Raw genomic sequence first — 12491 nt, 5'->3', positions numbered from 1 at the left:
TAATTAATTACAATTATCCTGATTAGAGTTATTAGTGATGCAGGTAAGTGGGTCGGGTATCATGTGTCAGTGGTTGCAGGCTCGTGGCCGGGCCGACGTCCGCGACAACTTTTTGTGCGTCTGAGCTGACACCGCCTGTCATCGGTGTAATGGTTATTTAATTGAATTAAACACTCATGTCGCAAAAAATTAATAGGTGTATGAATAAACATTTTAAAATCCGTTTTTTTTCGTATGAATAGTTAATTAATGAGCCAACTTTTTGAGGAAGTTAATCAATTTAGGAATTACAGTTCCGTGCATTTAAGACGTTCAATTATTCACGGGGTTTTTTGTATACTTTGCCAGAAGCTTATTCTACTTTTGGTTTAAAAGGCGTATCTAACGTTAATACATCAAATTCGCAATCAACACCATAGATGCCTTGTTTATTGCTTTGTTCGCATATTTTTAACCGTTAACGGAATTTTAACCTGGTTCTAATTATAACGATCCTTTTTAACATCTTCGTTTTTTAACTGAATGCTAAAAAAGCAAAAGTCAGTATGTTAATGTTTTAGAGAAAAGAGGCCAAAAATGTTCCACGTGTATCTTGAGACACGGAAGATTTGTTTCCTTCTACATAGTGCAAAGATCCTCATAATCAGTGAAAATACTTAAAATTCATTCCGATTGATTATGTAATAAGTAGGTAACCTACAACTTATCTAGTCTTGAAAAACTGTCATTAAAAATTGTTAAACTTTTTGCTACCGAACTTAAACCGTAGCCGTTGTCAGTAGATGTCGGATTAGACACATTTTAAGATTCTTACCTATTTCAATCTGAAAAGTCGTTGTATTTTTCAAGATATTCCTTAAAATCTTTACACTTTCCACAGTAGGTATATAACAATAAATAATTCAAGAGCTTACACGCACCACATGATAGGTACATACGATTCGTGTCATATGGTGCATTGTGCAAACACCTAATTTTACACTTCACCACCGCAAAATATAACAGCTTTCAGCAGAAACATTTGTGCTTCAAAAGTAGGTCTGATGGACTTTCTAAAGCTAGTTAAAATGCCTACAGGCGTATACACTTATAAGGATCGATAGGGCACAGGTTATAGCTTTGTGACCTGTCCATTGACGGCACGCAACGGTATCGATGATCATTAGTCCTATTCAGTTTTACCTGCCTAGTTCCATTGCATTTTCTATGCGTGTAATATTATTTAGAAAATACTTTTTTAATTATGTTAGGTGAATAAATGTATTTATTAATTTGACGATTTCCGAATTTCTCAAACAACCAAAAACATATACCGTCTTACCACAAAAACCTTTAAACGTCAGTTTAAGCCTTGTCTAAAAAAGTGTCAAATTATGACGTTGACATATGTTTCATTTTGCAGCCACAATTTTTTTAGACAAGTGTAAAACAGGCGTTTAAGTTTTTGTAGTAAGGCCAATAGCCTTCTTGGAAGAGTTGTAGTTAAAAAAAAAGGGGAAGGAAAATTGTTAGTGTCCTTTATTTTTTTTTCACTAAGTACGATCTACGTAGCGATTTTATCAACTAATTAAGTACATATTCAATATTCTACATCTTAATATCTACCATAACTGAAAAACAAAAAAAAAACCTGTGGTCAGATTTTTATGGCGGTCAGATTATTATTATTATAACTTTAACTTAATTACTCTGTTCGACTCTAGTATTATAAGTGATAAAAATAATCCAATTAGCAAATAAAGCCTGAAGCTATGGTAGGATTTAGGTAGGCCTACGTCATGCGGAAAATGCTTGGGGTTACAATTAGCACTAATTGTTTTACCGCACTGGTGTGTTAGGTCCATTTATATAGGAACATAGACTTTGAGCTTATATTGGCTCTATTCAGAATTTTGCATGATTCAAATGTGTACCTACCAATCATACTTAATTCTCATTATTATCAAAAAGGCGAAAGTTTGTGTGAATGTTTGTTACCTTTTTTTTTCACGCTGAAACATCGACACCAATTTTGGTAAAATTTGGTAAGTAAGTAGTAACACATAGGCTACTTTTCAACCGCAGCATCCACTTAAACTTGAAGACTTACATATAAAGTAGTGTCCTATGATATTCCGAAAAAACAAAAAAATTGCGAGTCATTTATCTGCAGCACCTAATAAAACCGCTAATCAATCTGGATTTTATATAAGCCACTTAGATCAATACATAAGCTAGCAAAAAATCTTCAATCTTATCTACTTTCAAAACACTACATGAGCTTCAACGAGTAAATAAGTAGACTTAATAAAGTGAGACAGGACGGATTAGTGTTATGTTATGAGATAAAATCTACAAGAGTTGAAATGATTAACATAATGAAGAGACGAGCTCATTGAAGAATACACGACCCCCACGGTTTTGTCTGGCTCGTTAATTTCATTTATCTGAGAATCTAGCATGAAATTTCTGCAACTTTTCATGTAGGATGTTCAATCTGAAGTGTTTTTTTCGTCTATGGATTGCACAAATAGGTTGCATTAAGCTGATGTTAAGAGATCTCCAAAATCTCTTACAGACAAAACCAGAATTTAAATAATAGATTTATTTTAGTAGAAGCGGAAGTTTTCCATTTCAATAATTAAATATTTTTTTTAATAATTAAGCTGCAGTAAAGAACTATTAAGTGTATCCTTTGTGATTGTTAGATAACATGATAAGTTAAAGGAAGTAGAAATACATGTCACTTATTTATTGTTTTTTTACATAGTTACACCTAAGTTTTTTAAACCCCCTGATTATAAAACTGGATTTTATGAACAGCATTTATGAAGTAGGTATATCATAAGCTCCATAAGTACCTTATGTAAGTCTAATCGAATTTATTGAATATCCTGGGAACTCTGTACAAAGCTGAGCAACAAATAAAACAACATCTCAGTCTAGTCTATCCAATTAGGGCTTGGTAAGTTTAGCTCCGATATTGATATTAATACCCCGAGGAACAAAAAGTTTTGAACACTGATTTGTAAAGTTGTTTGATACTTTAGTTATTATTAGAAAGCTCAAGGCATCCAGTTTTCGAGCCATGTTTTGTTTTTGGAGGACCTCAGCGATCGTAACATTCATTTTGTCTGTTCCATAAAATTACGAAATACTGACACTTTTCTAGATCTTTTCACGATCTATTCACCTAAGATTTCATAACATTATGTGATATCAAAAGATTCATACACCCAATCTAAAGATGAAAGGCTTAGCTAGATTTAGTACTTATGTATTTGCTAGAGATAACCACATATGATATGATAGGAGGAGGATGAGTAGGTCCTCGTCAAATCATCTACCATTTTTTATCATCATTATAATAAATCGAAAAGGGTCGTAAAACACGTTTAAAAAATAGGCGTAGTAATGACACAGCTAATTCCCTATTACATAAAATCATTATTAGATATCGATTATGTACGTCATAAAGTGGCATGTGTATAAAGTTATGTGTATTTAAGCTGAACCTAATTATACCTTGATAAGTTAATTATCTAATCGATTATACAAGCTGTTGATTTGCATCCGTGCCATATTCAAGGACGTAATTATGCTAATGATTCTCGACCCAAATCAACAAAAAAATTGGTAGGTAATTTTTTTTTTTTTTTTTTCGGAATTCCGTCAATTTCATCTAGCCGTATTTAAACTTGGCGCGTGTGTTACTGGCCTTAAAACCGTGCTGCGCTCTCACACAAACGCAAACACAAAGCACATGCAACGATTATTCATAATTTTCATTCATAAAATTGGATTACTTCTGAAATACTACGACATTACAATGACAAAAAAAGCAGTGCATATTAGCTATTTCCCGTCTACTGTAATTCCAATCGATTATTTATGTATTTTATGTCCTCCTCCTGAAGTATGGCACAAATGCAAATCAACACCTTGTATAATTTGTTTGTCATTTCGTTGCGGTGAGCGTTCATCGAAATTTAATAAAAATCTCCATCCGATCAAATCTGAATCGATTAGAAATCAGGTTCATTGTACGCTAAGGTTACCTGAGATTAGTCTATTAATAAGATTAACTTATAAGACGATTCCTCAGAAATCTATTTATACGCATAAAGGACTGAATGATTGAACAAAATACAATGATAGACTGCATTATTCATTGGCGCTCGGCTCAAATCGACTGCATTTAGAATTGAAATTATTGAATAATAAGATTGAATAATAAGGCGTTGCACACATTGGTTGGCACTTCTTGCAGTTCCGTCATGTCATTACAGCTGCATTTTCTAATGTTAATGTACCTATTCAAAGGCTTATTATACCTATGGTTAATTTCATTATATGAATGTTGTACTTAGCTACGATTTTCGATATCAATATAATGTTTAAGTAAAATTATGGTGCGGAATTAATAAAAGTGATGCGATTAATAGTAAAATTCCAAGGAAAAATTGATTCTTAAATTTTCAATTTTCTGCCAGAGAAAAGGCACAACACCGTACCTTCTTACAACGAAAAAAAAAACGATCCAAAATTGCTTGACAAACAAAAAACGTAGAAATAGATACCTACATGCACAATGCACATAAACTCACTTTTGTTTACTTATGCTGTTACAGCATTGCTGTACCAATGTTTGTCTGGTGAAACTGGTAGGTATCACCAATATCTACGATACTTACTGTGTAAGTAGGTAGGTATAATAAAAGAAACCATTTACGGGAGTCCAAGTATCGCTCGCATATCTGAAGTCATCTAACCGACTATGATGCTATCTGTATAGTAATCGTAAATTGGCTAAGGTTTGAAAAAACCAATTTAAATCATGGAAAAAAACATTCTATTATGCAACTATAATTGGTTCGGGTCGTTGACTCGAAGACGCGGCAATACACATATGACATGATATGGTTTTTTTTTTCTTTAATGATTTTTTTCGCAATCACTTTCCCACTTGCTTTTTATGCGAGAGCACGAGGTGCTTAGAATTACTTAATGTGTTTTGTTACGCATGAGTAGGCGGCAGGAGGTGAAAAAAGGAATTTAATTAATTTCAGAAATGTAGAACATGACGGCACGTACCCATTCATCGAATTAAAATTACTACGGACGCGTAATGTTTTAATCGATTCACTAATAAGGAAAAGCTGTGTTTACTAATGATATATCAACTTTAATTGTTTATTGCCGATTCGCGAATAGAGTGTAAGTAATTAACTTGCGCATCGTCAGACCTTTGCAATAACTAACTTTATAATTAGATATGTATAAATCAAACTTTAAACGTAGATTTGCTCACTCATTCGCGGAAATTCAAATTATGTAGTTTCTAACAATAAATTCCAGAGAGGCAACAAATGGGAAGCAATAAAGTTTATGATCCTCCTTATGGTTACGTTTCGGCTGAGGTTTCATTGCATCGACAAGGAGAGTCGCAATAAAAACAGTGCGCACGGTAATTGACTACCCTCCGCTCCCGGCGTTCCTTAATTGCATAGTCGGAGACGATTCCCACGCGCGCCAATGAAGATCAGACACCGAACGTGGATACGAACGTCGTTATGTAACTTTAATCAAAATTCTGTGAAACGCAGCGGGTCCCCTACTCGCTATTAATACTTAAGTACAACACGTAACAATAATCTCTTAGTAAATTAATATACCTTTGTTGACAGAAGTGCGGCGCTTGCATCGAGGGTCGATTTAATCTTATACTGGGACCTAGCAGATAAATCGTTAAGTTACCTAGCTCTCACGATTCCTCGGTCTTAAATATAATGTGTACGGAAACTTAGGTAAGTAAGTCTGTCATCATCATCATTTCGACCTAATTCCGCTCACTGTTAGGCAGGCCTCTAATGCCACGCTTCATGGTCCTTCGTAATGTGTTTAACTGTTCTTGCAAAGCTTATATGTACCTAAGTATATTTTATCTTGAACACCTTCTCGTCTCTAGCCTCTAGTGGACCCATACAGTAAAATCGTAAGTTCTTTAGCCAAGAAAATGATTATGGCTTTGTTGTGGAGAAAGAGCTTTTGGAAACAATAAAATAATTAAATAAACGAAACAATTTTTGGGATTACTCCCTAAGGTAATGGTACCTAATTGACATGAATAGTAATGTGAGAACGCACGACTTCCTCCATCGGCCAGTCAATGAGACTTAAAATGCAAGCACGCATCAGCGGCAATGCAAAACAAAATTTATTCAAAGTAATCGTTGGGTGGTGGTAGGTAGTGCATGCAATTTCGGTAAAATAAAAATTACCGGTAAAAATTCGGTAATTAAAATATTTTTACCGGTAAACCGGTAAAACGGTAATTTTTGTATTTTTTTTAAAATGTGATATTATATCAATAAGATTGGGTAGTAAAGCAGCAAAAAATAATTAAAAATACAAGGTGTAAGGTGGTAAACATTTTTTGTGACGTGGGCCGTAATAAACAGACATGTCAGTACCATCCGTACGCGATGTCGTCGACAAAATGCAAGAGAAACGGCTGCGATGGTTCGGCCATGTGAAAAGGAAACCACCTGAATACATCGCCAATGTTGTGTACTCAATCTCAATATACCCGGTCAAAGGCGCAGAGGCAGGCCGAAACGGTAGTGGTCGAGTGTAGTAATGAATGACTTGAAAATCTACGAACTCGAAGAGGAAGATGTCCTGGATAGATTGAAGTGGAAGAAGAAGATACGGAAAGCGGACTCCGTCTCAAGACTGGATAAACGCTAAGAATTACCGTGAAGTAAAAGCCCTCTTTTATGGTAAATCGTAGGCATTTTATGGACCAGGGTCGCGGTAACTCTTGCGAACAATCCCGCAGCCCCGGCAGGCCTTGGCCCTGCGCGTGGAACAACTCGGGCCGCCGTCACGGGTCTGTTGTCTATGCAGACGGAGGAACGACGAGCCACCCGAACTCGCCGTCCACAGACCGAGGCCTGCAGTGGCCGGGAGTCGTCTCTCGACACTCGGCGCCCGTGGTGTCTTCCTGGTCCACTACAGCGGCTGGGATGAGAGGTGCGAACTCGCAGGCGCTCCACCGTCTCCTTCTCGAGCATGACTGCTTCGCAGAAGGAGGCGACGGCTTCCCATTCCCTCTCGCTCCGGACCATGGCTTGAACCAGGGCCGGACGCGAGAGGTCGCCGCTGCCTATTGGCTCGACGACGACACGGCGGTACCCTTCCCAGGCAGTGCACACCTAGACTGTGTGCTCCACCGTGTCCTCAGTGCTATCCGCATGGTAGTGAAGTAAAAGCACTTGCTCAATAAGGTCATAGAGTAAGTAAAATAAGCATAATCTATATTTTAGCTTATATGAGCTGACAGCTATGAGGAAAATCAGAATAACCGAATGAATAAAATTTGTTTAGATATTATAAATTAAGATGAGAATGAAGATTTGTATCTAACCTATAGTTAAGGAGCCACATAAGTTTACTTTCCTAAAAAACAGCAACTTTAACACTCTTACAATAATGTACCTAATGTATTCAAAATTACATTATGTTCAGGCTACATAATGAAGATTTGACGTTAAATGAACAATTGCTATATATTATCACAAAAACGTAAAAACCGGTAATTTACCGGTTACATATTATTTTTACCGGTAAATTAAAGATCGCGAAAATGGGCGGTTTTACCGGTAAAACCGAAACCGGTAAACCGGTATTGCATGCCCTAGTGGTAGGTAAGGTAGGCAATCCTTATTTACTGGAGGATTATTAAATTCAAATGTATCTAATACAATTCAATTATTTCAAATCTTGTTTTTTTCAGTTGCAGTATAGGGACTTAAAATTCTTGATTCGGATCATTCCACCTGCCATATGTTCGAAAATCTGTTAGGTAGTGAATTTTGGTGTCTGAGTCAAAAAGTAAAATCCAAAATAAGTTGTTCTAGTTATAAGATTTATGGAAAGCCATTTTCTTCGCGTTTTCAAGTTATCATCTTCGACAGAGATTATTTTACTTTCTGGATTGAGCCTGATGATTAGGCAGACAATCGTCAACAAACCTATGTGCTGATAACTGATCACCACCTAGGTAGGTACACCTTGCATCACATAAATTACGCATCAAGTGCGTTGCTCTATGAGACCGTTGATACTTCACGCATCAAAACTTCTCAATAAAGGTAGGAAGAAGTTAATTAGAAAACTATGATAATAGTTAGGTAGTTTTGTAACGATCTTTACGCACATTTTTTTCTATTTCGGCATTTTTTGTTATATATGGCCTTACTACAAAAACTTTAACCACTGTTTTACACTTGTCTAAAAAAAATGTGGCTCCAAAATGAACCATATGTCAAAGTCATAATTTGTCATTTTTTTAGACAAGTCTTAAACTGGCGTTAAAAAGTTTTTGTGGTAAGACGGTTATAGTTTAAAAGGAAAACACACTATTAAAATTATAAAAAAATCGCAAATTTTAGTTGTTTTTAAATTATTCGCCACATAGAGATTAATGGGATCCTAAATGTATGCCTCGCCTTGTGTTAGGAAGTTTTAATTAGTTAATAAAAATAAATAATAATATAGGTACCTAATAAAAAATAATGTATGGGAAATATCCGTACGTCCCAATAAATAAAAACATAGCAACACCTCAAGCCCATTAGAAAGAACGCGGTCGACCATCACCTACCATAAATACCGAGACTACGAAGCATCTTTCCTCATCGAACGTTATTTTAATAGGTACTAAAACAATCTAGAGGCTGATGAATAGGAATCATGTGAACCAGAGCTAGTAATTGGGTGCACCAGAGCGGCGCTAGTAAATTGATATGGCAAGCTAGCGGTTCTCGATCGGCGCATGCATCTACGCCCTTCGATATGTATGGCATTTCGATCCGCAAGTTCATAGTTACGGCAATCGAACTGCGCTCCTGGGCGGAGATCGATTCGACTCCATGCACGATGTTGCAATGGTTACAGTTAGTGGACTCGAGTGATATTATCTTATGGTAATTGAACTAAATGTTCTCGCTTTGATGTTACTTTGCTTGGAGGGACGGGTGAAAAAAGTGGACTAAATTGACTGTGTTAATGACTGCGTGAAACTGTGTGCGGTTGTGCGTATTGCGTAGCGATTCCACGATGTAAGTTCTTAAGTGCACTTAGGACGTCGGAACTTAAGTTTTTACTTTTATTCGTATCATATCGTAGGGGTATATCTATGTAGGTGCCTAGGTTCCTTCACTACGCATCGTTTATTTTACTGCGCCAACTTTTACAACTGCGCCTAAATAGTAAATTAGGAAGCCAAGTGCGCAGGATACCTAGAACTTCATTTCGGAAAATCAAACTAATAGATGGTCAAACTGGTAGTGTTATGTTCAGGCCCATGATATGGTTTCATTTGCTTATTCATTCAAAAATATTTATTTCGAGAAACGCATAACTACAAAATAAAGTGGTTATGATAATATGGCAAGTATATATACTTAAATGCAAGTAAATGTCTTCATAGAAATTCCGAATGCATAGGTAGAAGCCGATAAAATAAACAAACAAGCTTACCATAATATTTATTACGATGAACCATCGTAAAAGCATCAAGGGACTCGATTTTATAGACATTATTCACGATATACACATAAACTTATTATTTGTAGATCGCTTTGTTTTTGCGATTAATATTTCCGCGAGCGCGAGCTTTCCGTTCCCGCCAAATGTTCGTTGGAGTGACCACACCGCACACGCCTGTTGGCTGACGCTAAGCCCGCCAAACTGAAGCAAAGCCGTAAGCACCGTGAGAGCTTCGCGAACCGTCTCTGAATGGCCCACTCCACTAGAGGGAGAAATGGCGGGAGTCGCGGGAGGGACGATCTTGTAGGGGAAACCGCGTCAACCGCCTCCGGTAATTCACCAAGAAAAGTTATTTGACGACTTGCCGCATAGGGGATCGCTGTTGTAATAGAAAAATGAAAACGATTTGTAAAGTGAATAGGCGATTTGCAAAATTGCAAACGGTCAATCATTCTATTTTTGGCCGAAGAAATGTGTAGATTAGGGAAGGAAATTGGAATAAAAGTAAATGGACATGTTATGTAGGTACCTAGGTATCTAAAAAGATACCTATACAGGTACCTAACGTATAAATAATGTTCTAGCTACATCAGCCTCTTTTACCAATTCGGAATTTAAAAACTTCACTAATTTCAAAAAATAATATATAGTAAGGTAGGTAGAACTAGAAACTAATGTGTTCATCATCATCATCTGTCTAGCCTTTTCCCAATGTTGGGGTCGATTCCCAGTGTAATTAACCGGATGCAGCTGGGTAGCTTCCGTGTATTTTACATGGAGTGACTGTCTCCCTGGCCTCAACCCACACAGAGACCAATGTAAGTTCTATTGAAAGATATAGGTAGTGTAATGTTGGTGAACATTTAGATTAGTATTTACCATAACGCACTACTTGCTTCATGTTGGTTGTACACTACCATATAAGTTAACAGTCTAAAATTGGTATTCACAATACCTACCTATAGGTAAAGTAGGTACCGGTGTTGCGTTGTTTATTGCGCATAACCGCAAATTGTAAAATCTGATTTCAGTTTAGGTAATTGAAGCTGAATGTGTGGGCTGTGGTCTCTGACAAGACCAAATCAAAATAACAATATTACCTAGGTACCTACCTGTCTATCAAATTATTTTCAGAAAACCGCACTTTAGGGTTCCGGCCTTTTGTGGTCAAGTGGTATGCTTACTTAGCTATAAATTAAACGGCACCTATTCAATAATGGAATAGTGCAAAGTACCACAGAGTTATTTTCAGTAAAGGTAGGTACTGAACGGAGGTAAAACGATCGCAGCGCATTCCCTGGTGGAAATTCGCAACAAATGCGGATATATACGTTTTTCAGTGTTTTTTTTTTCTCGATTTATTATGAAGACAATAATAAGCATACCTACTTTTTTAATACCGAAGCTGTTTCCCGCGGTTTCATTCAAGTAGGTAATAAATATAGCCCATGTTAGGTACTCGGTGATAGTCTAGCTTCCAGATAGGGACCTATCGAACCTTTTGGGGTACAAAAAGAGACTACTAGGTATTTAGAAATACTTACCTACTTATAAATATGTTTGTTGTCGTTTGAAACACGTTAGACTAACTTTTTGAGTTCTCTTTTCAGAAATCGAACAAGCGACTTGTGGTATGGTACTTAGGCGGGCAGGTATACCAGCGACTCAATTATAATTTATTTTTTCATAGCTAGTATTCTTACTGGCAAATATAAACATCATAATATTTCCTCAAATCAAAATCCGGTGTATGTAGATCAGACCATTCAGGTACTCTAGTTATCAAACGTGAAACGCTGATACGGTAAGATATATGTATGTACAGTGTACCTAGCTGCGATAAAAATTGCATAATCGCGTAATTTAACCAGAAAATTAACTGAAGTAAATTAAACGGAACATTCATTCTTTACGTACATGAAAGTAGGCGCATAGTTGAACCTTTGAATAAGATTTGCCCGCCATCTATGCGCCGGCTGAAGAACTAAAATAAGTATCTATTTGATCCCTTGCTCATGGTGCGCTGTAGTACCTTCAAGTGGCGCTAGTAGTCGTTGCATTAATCCTTGAAACATGTTAATCAAGATCAAATAATAATATGTAGTTCGACTTTGATTCACGCGTAGGTGTGATCATTAAAACCTTAGTTGCTACGACTGTCTGATTGAGTTATTTAGATAAGATAAACTGGGGCCCGATTCTCCTAATTTTACTTAAGCAACATACGATTCACATTCGACTACGATCCGATCACGACTCGATTACGATTGACGCGTATGTGGCATTCCGCTACTTTTTCTTTGAAATAAACGTTTTTATCCTTTTCTGTCATCCAGTAATGAATCATTTTGTCTGCAAATGATTTACGATTGCAAAATGATTGTAGGTACAGCAAACTACCGTATAGACCAAAATCACCAAAATAGCAGACCAATCGCACACCAATCAAATGTCAATCGAATACGATTGGTCTTTTATTAGTAGCAGAATGCCCGATATGGTTAAAACTGCTATTACGATCATATTGCAATTCGATTTCTATTCGATTTTGACATTATTAACTTAGGAGAATCGGGCCCCTGTTTTATCAGTGTAGTCTCAAATAGTCCACAACTGTTGCTATCAGCAATACCTAATTATCTTTTGGAGATAATAGAGGTAGACCTATTGCAATTTCTTTTTTTTTGTTGTTAATTGGGTAAACTAGGTTGCACCTTTTGATGATAAAAAGGACGATTTGAATTGACTACGTATCTGTTTTGTATGTATAGTAACAGTTTTAATATTCTCATTACATTCATTTCCTTTCCATTCAACAAATATACGGTGTTTATGCGACATAAGGATCGGAAACAATACAATAAAATTCTGTTAATTTATTGTGTTTCGAGCCCCTAATTTACAATTTCAATTCTGAACAGCCGGGTAATGGTAAACACCAAATCAAAAGTCAACAA

The 12491-nt window shown here is 36.4% G+C and overlaps 1 protein-coding gene across 2 annotated transcripts in view; it reads right to left on the bottom strand.

Annotated features, from left to right (window-relative positions):
- LOC124631462 overlaps positions 1 to 9770 on the bottom strand; it is a 35194-nt gene extending 25424 nt beyond the window's left edge. The window contains exon 1 of one of the 2 annotated variants that reach the window (XM_047165862.1): positions 9526 to 9770. In XM_047165862.1, coding sequence (XP_047021818.1) covers positions 9526 to 9585 — 60 coding nt within the window. In that variant the 5' untranslated portion in view covers positions 9586 to 9770. The remainder of the gene's footprint in view (positions 1 to 9525) is intronic. The other variant, XM_047165861.1, reaches the window with a different exon arrangement.
- Between the last annotated feature and the right edge of the window lie 2721 nt (positions 9771 to 12491).

Source organism: Helicoverpa zea, chromosome 6 (genome assembly GCF_022581195.2).
Source record: "Helicoverpa zea isolate HzStark_Cry1AcR chromosome 6, ilHelZeax1.1, whole genome shotgun sequence".
NCBI lineage: Eukaryota > Metazoa > Arthropoda > Insecta > Lepidoptera > Noctuidae > Helicoverpa > Helicoverpa zea.
Note: the sequence above shows the minus strand (reverse complement) of the source record. Positions and strands in the feature narration are given on the sequence as shown.